Source organism: Cyprinodon tularosa, unplaced genomic scaffold (assembly GCF_016077235.1).
Source record: "Cyprinodon tularosa strain WSP-4 unplaced genomic scaffold, ASM1607723v1 ctg833, whole genome shotgun sequence".
Taxonomy (NCBI): domain Eukaryota; kingdom Metazoa; phylum Chordata; class Actinopteri; order Cyprinodontiformes; family Cyprinodontidae; genus Cyprinodon; species Cyprinodon tularosa.
In genome coordinates, this window is record NW_024039600.1 from 295,520 (window position 1) to 307,432 (window position 11,913).

General features: G+C 39.8%; 1 protein-coding gene across 1 annotated transcript; it reads left to right on the forward strand.

The window, feature by feature from the left end:
* Positions 1–578: 578 nt before the first annotated feature.
* LOC119774830 (protein Wnt-7a) lies at positions 579–10,753 on the forward strand. Its single transcript, XM_038272527.1, has 4 exons — positions 579–956; positions 1,249–1,475; positions 6,237–6,508; positions 9,140–10,753. The coding sequence occupies exons 1-4, from the start codon at positions 886–888 to the stop codon at positions 9,620–9,622; spliced, it is 1,053 nt and encodes a 350-aa protein (XP_038128455.1). The 5' UTR covers positions 579–885; the 3' UTR covers positions 9,623–10,753.
* Positions 10,754–11,913: the final 1,160 nt, after the last annotated feature.

Consider the following 11,913-nt stretch of genomic DNA (forward strand, 5'->3'; position numbering starts at 1 on the left):
TTCGCTTGCAGTTCCTTTATTCTGCCACCAGATGTCACCATTGTAAAGGTTTAAGGGTTTTAAAAAAGCGTGGAAGCGAGACGCACCACCAGTTAATAGATGGACATCAGCGGAGAAATCAATGCGCAATTATTGTACAAATAAAAAAAAACTTCTACTTAAACAACAAATCAAATACTTTTGTGATAAAAACTTAAATTTTTACATAGCCTAAATTGCATGCTTACCTCAAGAGAAAACAGAGGTCATTTTTCAGTCTGTACTTGAAGATCATATTCAGTAATTAAAGGAGTAATTATTGTTGGCTTTTGCTTCGTTTTTCTTGGCAGGTGTGGAAACGTTTTGTTAGCTGCGGTGAAACAAACACATGCAAATGACACCCTGACTCACACAATAAAGCAAATTAATTGCAGTTCCAATCAGTCAAGGTGAATTCTTCGCAGAGGAGTGTGCAAAAGTACAAAAAAAAAGTAGAGAGAGGGAGTGTGTGTGTGCACTGAGATTCAGCCCAGGCGGGATTCTTCAGCGGGGCCCCTTGTCTCCTGAGAACACGCCCCAGATAGATGAGGCAGATATATAACCAAGACCTGCGGGTAGCAGTGGAACTGTGAGAAAGAGATAATCGCACTTGCTCACCCCCCCTCCCCAAGGGTTACCTGTGTCACCCTCGCAATGACAAGAAGGCCAATCCAACGGGGGCCTCGACAGGGGAGTTTGGATGTTGTCCCTCTCGGTTTGTAAAAAGTCCCCCGGGCTTCTGCTGTTTTTGATGCTTTTCTTGCTTTTGGACTTCCCCCTGGAGTTACCTGAGCTGTGGTCGTGCGGAGAACAGGAGCGAGGCGAGTTATTAAAATCAGCTCTGCAGAAACTGAAAGCTGGGCCGCAATGAGCCGGAGAACACGACGCTGGATTTTAAGAGTTTTGCTTTGCTTAGGGATTGTTTACCTCAAAATTGGGTGAGGAGCGTTTATTTAATTTCTGATCACCCACTAAAAGGCATGAAAGACAGATTCCAGGGTGTTATGTCTTTGCCAAATATATTAGTTCTTTTTATTTTCAGCTGATTCAAATTTCAAGATGATTCTGTGAAATATCTAAATATCTTGTAATCACATTAAATATCAAAATAAAACTCAACAATTTATCTATAATAATAGATAATTGACTTATTTGATGATTTAGATTCAGATATGATAATATTAAATGATTCGAGTAGACTCTCAGTTCTATCCATCTTTTTATTCCCAGTGGCTTTTCATCGGTGGTGGCCCTTGGTGCGAGTATAATCTGTAACAAGATCCCTGGTTTGGCTCCCAGACAGCGGATTATCTGCCAGAGTCGCCCCGATGCCATTATCGTCATCGGAGAGGGAGCCCAAATGGGCATCAACGAGTGTCAGTTTCAGTTCAAAAACGGGCGCTGGAACTGCTCTGCGCTTGGAGAGAGGACCGTCTTCGGAAAAGAGTTGAAAGTGGGTATGTTGCTATCTGTTGACGTTTGTTATATCTATATAAAAAGTTATAAACCTGTTTTATAATATTGTGAGCTCATTCTGGGGTTGATTTTTGATGAATCCAATTATTTACCTTTTGCCCTGTTATGGCTTAGATTATAAAAAGGATCAATATTTGCTAAAGACAGAAGTGAACTTCAAAATCCGGACTCATATAAATGATTTATGACTTGTTCTCTTGATAAAAAAAACTGAAACATTGTTTATTTACCCAAATTTAAAGCCTACTTTAAACTTTTCCTCTTTTAAAATGACACAAATAAGGTTTGCACCTGCACATGGGCGGTTCTAGACAGGCAGCAAACGGGGGCCAGTGCCCCTGCAAATCTGTCTCCCAGTCGAACCCCAGTCGGCCTCTGCAGATGGCCACTCACACTGAGCCTGGTTCTGCTGGAGGTTTCTTCCTGTTAAAAGGGAGTTTTTCCTCTCCACTGTCACTACAAGTATGCTTAGTGTGAGGGATTGCATTCGAGTCGATGAGTCGAAGCAATCAACAGGTTTTCCTTAGATAGAAAACTTTGAATCAATTTGACTGTATGATCTGCTGAACTGTAAAGTGCCTTGAGATGACATGTGTTGTGAATTGGTGCTTTATAAATAAGCTGAATTGAATGTCCTGGCCCCTGTTATGGCCCCTGTACTCAAGAAATAATACTTATTTCATGCTTTTCTGTGCCCCCATGAAAACACTCTGGGCCCCTACTGGCCCCCTTGTACATTTGGTCTAGAACCGCCACTGCACCTGCAAGCATCCCATAAGGACCTAGTGTCACTTACACTAGGCCTAGATTTAGCCATGACTTTTCTCTGAGGGGGGGACCTTCTGAACATGTATAAAAGGTATTTTGAAGCCAGGATTGGAACAAAGCTCTTCTGAATGTTGGCAGCCTTTCTTTTCATCCGGCCAGAGTCTCTAGAGGCACTTTTTGCTGGTCTTTATCCTGTCTGGTGATGGGTGCCGTAGTTCTCACTGTAAGGATGCAGAGCTTACCACGGGTATAAATTACAGTTACAGCTCAAAGGAAAGCAAGTACTAAATGAGAGATAGATATGATTCCAAGTATGCACTCCTACTGCGGAGAGGGATAAACTCCCAGTTCAGTAGCATCAGAGGTGAATTTGAAAAAAACTTTTTTTTTTAAGTACTGAGATATTTTTGAGATATTTTCCTATCTCTTCTTCAGATTAATATATTTACATAAGAAAATCACAAATACTAAACACAATTGTTGGCAGCTTGGACCAGCTGTTGGAGGCATTGTTGCCTTCTGCTGCGGCAGAAAAAAGGATTATCTCTTTATTCTTTTGTAATAAAATGAAAAAGGTGCTATTTCACAATTTGCATTGTGGCCGGAGAGATTTGCAGTGTTTTTTTTTTTGTTGTTGCTTTTTTTTAGCCAATCAGGGGTGGGTATTTATATTATTTCAAGTCCATGGCCTGGACAGCCATACCAAATAGATTGGTCTCACTGGTCAGATTAGCATAGGAAGTGAATGGTTTCAAACAGATGGCTGTTGATACCCAGACTAAGGGGAGTTAGGCTGCTCACAGTTGTTCCTAAAAGAGAGGGAAAGATAAGCAAAGTGACATAATGGTGGAGCACCTTGTAGATTGGAAAGTTTTAGTCTTTTTGTACCTTAGTTTTTAACTTTGAAATGGTCTTGTCTAGCACAGGATATTTTGTACCTACCTTGCACCAGTTGATGAATACAAAGGGCATGTTTGACTCCAGGTTTGACAACCAATTATTTTAATTGATTTTAATCATAGCCCACCATAAAAGTACTGCGGTTTTATGACTCCATACAGTGCATCTACCCACAGAAGGTCACTTAGAAGTATTTCAATTCAATCTGGGGTTATAGTGTTTATCTTTTCACTCTGACCAACTGGCAAAATGGGGATTGTGTCCAAAAAAATTGTATAATATAAGATTTCAGAAATGCAATCCTCTGGACTGAGATGTGGGTTAAGACAATTGATGAAATCAATATAGATGAAATCCATACTGATTTCATCAGTATGAAATCATACTTGAGATTTAAGCTTTAATATGATTTTTCATATATATGGTTCTGACCCTGGTTGAATAATACACTGCTCAAAAATATAAGGGGAACACGTAAACGACACAATATAACTTCAACTAAATCGACCTTCTGTGAAATCAAACTGTTCAATTAGGAAGCAACACTGACAGACAATCAATTCCACATGCTGTTGTGCAAATGGAATAACAACAGGGAGAAATTATTGCCAAATGGCAAGACCCACTCAATAAAGGAGTGGTTCTGCAGGTGGGGACCATGAACTTCTTCTCTGTACCTTTGCTGTCTCCCTTAAGTTTTGGTTAATTCTGAATGTTGGTGGTGCTTTGACACCAGTGGTAGCATGAGAGGGACTCTACAAACCACACCAGTGGGTCAGGTAATGCAGCTAATCCAGGATAGCACATCAACGCAAGCTGTGGCAAGGTTTGCTGTGTCTGTAAGTCTAGTGTCGAGAAGCTGGAGATGCTATCCGGAGAAAGGCCAGTACACCAGGAGACATGGATGAGGCTGTAGGAGGGCAACAACCAGTAACATGAACACTACCTCTGCCTTCATACAAGGAGGAACAGGAGGAGCACTGCCAGAGTCCTGCAAATGAGGATGATATGAGGGCAAGACGTTCACAGATGGGAGTTGTGCTCACAGCCTAAGACAGTCTAGGACGCTTGGCATTTGCCCGAGAACACCAGGATTGGCAAATTGGCCACTTTGCTCTTCACAGATGAAAAAAGGTTCACACTGAGCACATGTGGCAGATTTGACAGAGTCTGGAGAGACCATGGATAGCGATTCCGTGCCTGCAACATCCTTCAGCATAACTAATTTGGCAGTGGGTCAGTAATGGTGCGCGTGACTGCATCAGGTGCCGAGATGAGATCCTCAGACCGTTCTGAGACCATATGCTGGTGCCATTGGCCCTGGGTTCCTAGGATGCAGGACTGTGCTGGACCTTATGTGGCTGGAGTGTATCAGCAGTTCCTTTAAGGAAGGCATTGAGACTATGGACTGGCCCGCCCTTTCCCCAGACATGAATTTGATTGATTGATTTGATTTGGGGCAGCACGTCTTGATAAACCCCAGACTGTCTGGGTCTGGGAGGAGATCCCTAAGGAGACCATCCACCGACTCATAAGGAGCATGCCCATGCGTTGTAGGGAGGTCATTACAGTCACATGGAGCCAGCACACAATACTGAGCCTAATTTTGACCTGCTTTAAAGAGTTTACATCAAAGTTGGATCAGCCTGTAGTGTGTTTTTCCACTTTAATTTTGTGTGAGACTCCATATCAAGGCCTCCATTGGTTAATGCATTTGATTTCCATTGATGTTTTTGTGTGATTTTATGTCCAGCCCATACAACTTTGTACAGGACAAAGCATTCAATGAGAATATTTTATTTACTCTGATCTGGGATGTGTTATTTAAGAGTTTCCTTAAATTTTTTGAGCAGTATATGTTTTGTACAAGGGTACAAAATGGAACCATGAAGGGACAAAATGAGATTTTGTGGGTAAAATCTGGGGGCAGTAACTGTTGGAAGTGGTGAATCCACCCAGAGCCTGTCTAATCTGTGTTAGATCAAAAGTTCATGATTGATATAGTAAACTAGCTCTTCTCCTTAAACCTGTGCAGGGCTTGGATTTCAGATCTCCCATCTCTCATTACAAGGTCATGTAGCCTTCATTTTGATGTGAACTCATGCACTTACAACTGAAGGGGAAAAAATTACCAACGGTGGAGTCTGCGCTGACACACCCACTTATTTGGCACTTTGCCCATTTAGTCTATAAAAACGTCCACATAACTGATGCCTCAATATTAGTTTTTTTTTTCTTTCTTTATTCAATGGCAAGGGCACACTTCCAAGATGTTTATCAGAAGCATGGCAGCTAAGCATAGTGAGTGGCGTGGCAGGAGGAAGCACAAAGAATGTATGATGTTTGTTTAGAGCAAACAGTGACAAGAGGAGTTTATTTACATGCAGATATGATGGATGTCGTAATCACCAGTTTCCTGTTTGCATTTTGATAAATCACAGATTGGAAAATTAAAGCTAAAAGTCTCTTCTTGCTTATTATATTTAACAATAAACACTTTTAAGCCATCACATGTTATTTTAACATGGTTTTGATTATGAGACAGGGTTTTATGGTTCTTTGATAACATAATTAGCTTTCTTTTGACTAGGATATTAAAAAGGGGGGTATCACTGGCATATTGAACACTTTTCTGCCAGCTCTGTCCTTGTTACTCATGTCAGACTTTCTGTCAAACCTTTACTTATTTTGCCAATATTTCCGTATGTGTAAATGATTTGTTAGCTGGAATTGGGGACAGATAACAGCAAAGTGAAGATACCTTGCGAGTGTACACATATTGTAACAGCTTCCAAGTGGATCAATAGCCCTTCCTTGCCGACAGCCCTCTTATTCATGCAGCTTTGTTGACAATACCGCTAGCAGACATATTGGTTCATGGGCAGGACAGTTTCCAGGTCAGGTTTCAAAACACTGCAGCTCTTGAGTGATATGTCAGGGAGACTATGATGTAAGCACATAGCTGGTTAATAATTGATCTCCCCCCCTTTTACCTTTTCACTGTAACTGAGACACACTGTTCAATTTAATATTTCTAAGATTATTAATCACCTTCTTTTCTGCTCCCCTCCTAGGCAGCAAAGAAGCTGCATTCACCTATGCCATCATTGCAGCTGGAGTGGCCCATGCCATTACCACCGCTTGCACGCAGGGCAACCTGAGTGACTGCAGCTGCGACAAGGAGAAGCAGGGTTTCTACAGCAAAGGACAAGGATGGAAGTGGGGAGGCTGCTCGGCAGATATCCGCTACGGACTGGGCTTCTCCAAAGTTTTCATTGATTCTCGGGAAGTCAAGCAGAGTGCAAGGACCCTAATGAACCTTCATAATAATGAGGTGGGACGCAAGGTAAGGAACAAAGGTGTACTTTTATTAAGCTTTAAAGGGAAAAAAAATCTAATTGTTCGACATGTCATAGGACATTTCCAGATAAATATTGAAATCTTGCAAAAAAGAGTATTTTCCTTAATTTCCACCTCCTGCCAGTACATCAAGTTTGGGTTGGGGGAAAACAAAGATTTTTCAAATATCCTCTAAAAGTGGAGCTTTCTAAAGACTTTTGTGCTTACTAGTAGACAAAATGTTGGAAGCAATGACATAGACGCTCAATAGCCACATGTCTACAGTGTTGCTTTTGTGTGAGAAACAACCACATGTTTTCTTTTATGTATTTTTAATTAGCAAATGTCAGTGGCAAAGCCTGGATTTGACAATTCTTGTGTTTTGAGCTCCACTTGAGAAAGTGGAATTTTTGAAAAGCCTTTCCAAAGTGTATTTTTTTACACTATATATGTGGCCTATGTGTGTAAAATTAATATTGTTTTACAAATATAAGCCAGTTTGCAGATGCTATCTCTGATTTTTTGCGCTAGACAGATTCTCTCTCTTCGTTATAAGCCACAGCTGTCTCACTTTGTGGTAACTCTGCTTCCATTATACCTCAAACTTAAGCAGGAGAAGTTAAACATTAAGATAAATTAGTAAATAGATTCTAATAGACTAGATTTTAATAGACCTACTACTTCTTTAACTATAGTCATGATCTTTTTTTGAATCACAATGTAGGTAATGTTGAGGTCATTATCGTCGTCTACTGTTGCAGTGTAGCTGTTACAAAGAACTTCGCCATCAATATAACACAGAAGAAGAAAAAAAGCGTTTTTAAAAATATATCCAAATGGTGGAGACCATTGGTAAGTAGCTTGGGGCTGATCTAAGGAAGTGCTAAGTGTCTCTGTCATTACTCGGCTATTCAAAGACCTGTGAAGAAGGGCCCCAGTTTTAACAAGAAGTAGAATAAAGAGCTGCTTTTAGGGAAAGAACTGTGGCAGGGTTTGATTACAGCCCAGATCCATGGACTGAAAAAAGACTGACACTGTACAAAAAGGCATTAACTCTATCTGCCCCATGTTTTACACCACTGGGACAGTCTTCAGTTACAGTTATGACAATCTGCAACCAACAGTCTCACTAATCTTATAAACCCACATAAGGTGAAATGTGTTTGCACATGCACCTTGGGGGTGTTTACTTTTTGGTTTGATTGTCAGTCATGATGGATCTTTTTTGTTTAAAGAATAGCATTTCCTTTAACACAGATAAACTCTATCTTTATACCTAGTGCAGTTTACAAGATTCCTGTATCTTGATCTAGAGTATGACTTAAGCTAAAAGCTTAATTATAGGCTATGAATCCCGTCACATTTAGCTAAAAAGAAAAAAGAGGAATATAATCACCTTTTATTCACAGCAGAAAGCATCAAAGCAAGAAAACATTGAGGATTACGCCATAAAAACAAACCAGGAACAAGGCTAATATGATAAAATACCACAGAGAAATCTTGCCTGATTGTTTTCATTTGCCTGTTTTTCCTGCATGCATGGTTGCAGAACACTGCAGAGTGACAAAGAGACTCCACTGGGTCTGAAAGTTAGACTGTGAGGTATGATGTGCCAAAGTCAGGGTTAGAGACAGCATTGACCAAAGTTAACAGATACCCTCTCTCAGGATGCCACTGCCAAAGGAGCCTAATTCTCACAACTAGCACGTCTAAAGCAGTGGCTGAAAAGTCTCCTCAAGCCTGATTGTAAAGCAGATCACTTTCTGATGCGTGTTTTTGCATGTTGAATTCAAATTGGCTTATCAGGAAATCTAAATTGCCCCCTAGAAAAAAAAGATTCCACTTGTGAATTCACTCATCGAGCTGCTTCTCTTATTTCCCTTTCGTTCTGCTAATAAATAGGGCCTCTGTTTTGGGACCAGACCCAACCACCCACCCACCACCGTCACCCAGACTCCTTAATTTATGCTAATCAAAAGCAGTGACACCAAGCAGGAGCGACGTTCACAGCTTCCCGGCGGAAGACGTACGGACAATAGCTGTCACAAGTGTGTAAGCTATAGGACAAGTGATGGTTAAAGGAATTGAAGCCAAGTTTTTTTTTTTTTTTATTAAGGGGTTCACCCAGGAGGAAGTTCTTGTTCTCACATTTGTATTTAGCATTTACCGTTTCAGGGTTTTTTTTTGCCAAGTATTCAGGCATTCATTTCCTGCAAATGTTCTCAGGAATGATTTACCAAACATGCAGCATTCTGGGGGAGAAAAAAAGGAATTGACCTTGCTTTAAAAAGAAGTCTCCAGTGGCACTTTTCATTGTCATCAGCACAGGGTTTAACAGTAATCCCAGTCACTCGGCGCCTTGAACAGTCATTCTTGACTTTTGCGGGTTGTGTGTGGTAACCACATACAAAGTAAATGAAATCTGAGACATTATTTTGGCTTCTGTGTATATCTAGTGTCACGCTGCAATGTGGTAGGGCTGTGTTTAATTCCGTTAAGAAATATTGTTGAATTGGTTGCTTTGGCTGCAGCCTGGTTTCTTTTGAGACACTACAATGAAATAAAGAAGAATTACTGAAAATGATGATTGCGACATTTATCAATGTTTCACCTTGATTCTTTTTTTTTCTGTGTCTAGGTTCTGGAGAAGAATATGCGGCTGGAATGTAAGTGTCACGGCGTCTCAGGCTCCTGTACAACCAAAACCTGTTGGACTACACTTCCCAAGTTCCGTGAGCTTGGCTACATTCTCAAGGAGAAATATGCCAATGCCGTGCATGTGGAAGCATTTAAAGCGAGCCGTAACAAGCGTCCAAAATTCCTAAAAATCAAGAAGCCTCATTCCTACCTGAAGCCGCTAGACACAGACCTGGTGTACATAGACAAGTCACCCAATTACTGTGAGGCGGACCCTGTGACGGGAAGCCTTGGGACACAGGGGAGGGTGTGCAACAAGACAATGATGCAGCACATCAGTGGCTGCGACCTGATGTGCTGCGGGAGGGGATACAATACACACCAGTACTCCCGAGTATGGCAATGCAACTGCAAGTTTCTGTGGTGCTGCTATGTCAAATGCAACACCTGTAGCGAGAGGACAGAGGTATACACATGCAAATGAGAATATTTATTGGAGGCTGTGTGTCTGTATGTGTTTTGAATGTGCTTTTGTATGTATAATGGACAGTTTTGTGTTTAAAACCTGCATTCGCAGTCTTTTCTTTAGTAACGAACGACTACTGTGCTGCGTTTGCAACAAGTTGAAGATAGGGTACCACAGTTGTTTTGCACAAGAACCTCTTCACCCTTCTTCTTGGTCTCTTTGTTAAGACACGGTAAAACAATGATCTAATGAAACACTGGCTATGGAAAACTTCAACCTGGAAAATGGGACAAAGGAAGCATGGATTCAGTCACTGAAGCAAAAGCATCTAAGACTTTAAGCTAAATGGACTTTCTCTCTGCTTGGATTTTACAAGAATCAAAAGAATTAAGGTGGACGTGATCCTGAGTAGGACACTGCTGTTCTCTTCCCCAATGTGCACAGAAAAAATAGAGATAGCCATTTGAAATATTTAACATGCTGTATTTAGAGAATGAGACGTATTAATATTAACTTATTCTATAAAAAAAACTACTGATTTTGTCCAGTATGGTTTGAAAAATAACTAGATGTCAACAGTTTTTTTCACTTTCTTTGTAACAAATATGTTTATAGTCAACACACTGGATTTAAAGTCACGTCGCAGCATAATGTTCTTCCAACCGGAACTACTGTAGGCTGCTCACATCGACTTATCTACCTTTTTTGTGAGTTTTTCTTCCTTCAGTTGCTGCTAGTTTAGAAACTCCCACTTGTTGAGGTAGAAGTCCATATGCTGTACACTTTGTTTTCGCTTCAACCCGGTTCTACTGGACTTATGTGTCGAGTGAAAACATGGGCACATTTTCCATTGGTAAATGATAGTTAATAGAGTATATATTTGTAAAAGCCTATTTTTATATGAATGTTTTATTTATATCTAAGTATTTGTAAGCGTTGATAGGTGTGGAAATCAAGATCTGTCTATAAGCCCCATGTGACAAAAAAGCTGGTATACTGTATGTCATTTGGCCCAAGCTGTCACTGCCACCACTTGCTATATATTGTACGAGATAGAGGCTATCTATATCTGTTTGTGTTCAAACCTTTGTTTACTGCATTTCATGACTACTACTGATGGAATACAGGAACAGAACTACGCTAACAAAACCATATTTTCTTTATTGACTCTTTGCACATCATCAATTTCAAGTCAAAGGAATCTAGAGATGAACTTAAAAATACTGTAGGCTAAAGTCAGATTATATGACCTGATCAGTGATTAGTATTTGGTGCTGTCAAAACTAAAAATTATACACTTTACCTACCAATTAACATGATATATTTCTATTACTTGGCCACAATGACAACAACAAGCTCTAGTTTGGAAGGTCTAACTGAGGGAAGAGTCTGAAATGTTAGATACACTGCAAAAAAAAAATAATCTAGAAAAAAGTTAAGATTTCTTAAATTAAGTACATTTTTCCTTAAGTAGGTAAATAGACTTAGACTTACCGTAAAAGTTTAAAAAACGATTCACTGGACTTGGTTTCCAAGGTTTGAAGACGTTTCGCTTCCCCTCTAGGAAGCTTTCTCAATTTAAATGTCTTAGACTTAGACTTAGATAAAATTTATTGTCATTTTTTGAAATTTCTTTTTTTTCTTCTCTCATGACGTTTCCATTTTCTTAAAGTGCAACAGTGATCAAATGTAAACGTTGGAGAAAAAGCATGGTGCAAAAAAAAAAACGCATTGATATGGTCAGTTTGATTCAGAGTCTGTGACTTGATTTAGAGTTTTTTCACTGTCTGATGGCAGTGGGGAAGAAGCTGTTGCAGAATCTGCTGGCTCCTGGGCAGCGGGGAGAACAGGCCATGTCCAAATAAGATGATTTGCATGCGGAATGTGTATTTTTACTCTTAAAATAAGATAATTAGATAAAATGCACTTGAAATAAGACAGTGATTCAAGTGTTTTGTCTTATTTTATATGTAAATTATCTTGCTCCATTGGCAAAGTGTCTCACTTACCTCCTCAATTCAAGAACAAATGCACTTATTTTAAGAAAAAAAGACTTATTTAGATTTCAATTTTTTTGCAGTGTATAATTATAATGAACTGTTTAAAAGTGATCGGGGAAAATTTAAAGGTGTGAGAAACTGTGAAGGAAAACTGAGTTTTCATGGCCTGCCAGCAGTTCTTACTGGCTTCTGCAAATTAGATAAAGATTTTATCACATAACCTGAAGATCAGGTTATGACACCAAAGATTCTCCGTTTTATGCTTTCAAAGAATCCTGCTTTTTTATTTGAAAAATTGAATTTAGAAAT

What these genes read in the sequence shown, in the direction of transcription:
- LOC119774830 (XM_038272527.1), top strand. Translation starts at nt 886, where the DNA reads ATGAGCCGGAGAACACGACGCTGGATTTTAAGAGTTTTGCTTTGCTTA. An exon ending in ATTGTTTACCTCAAAATTGG is followed by an intron (nt 957 to 1,248) that starts GTGAGGAGCGTT and finishes TTTTATTCCCAG; the next exon opens with TGGCTTTTCATCGGTGGTGG. An exon ending in ATAATGAGGTGGGACGCAAG is followed by an intron (nt 6,509 to 9,139) that starts GTAAGGAACAAA and finishes TTCTGTGTCTAG; the next exon opens with GTTCTGGAGAAGAATATGCG.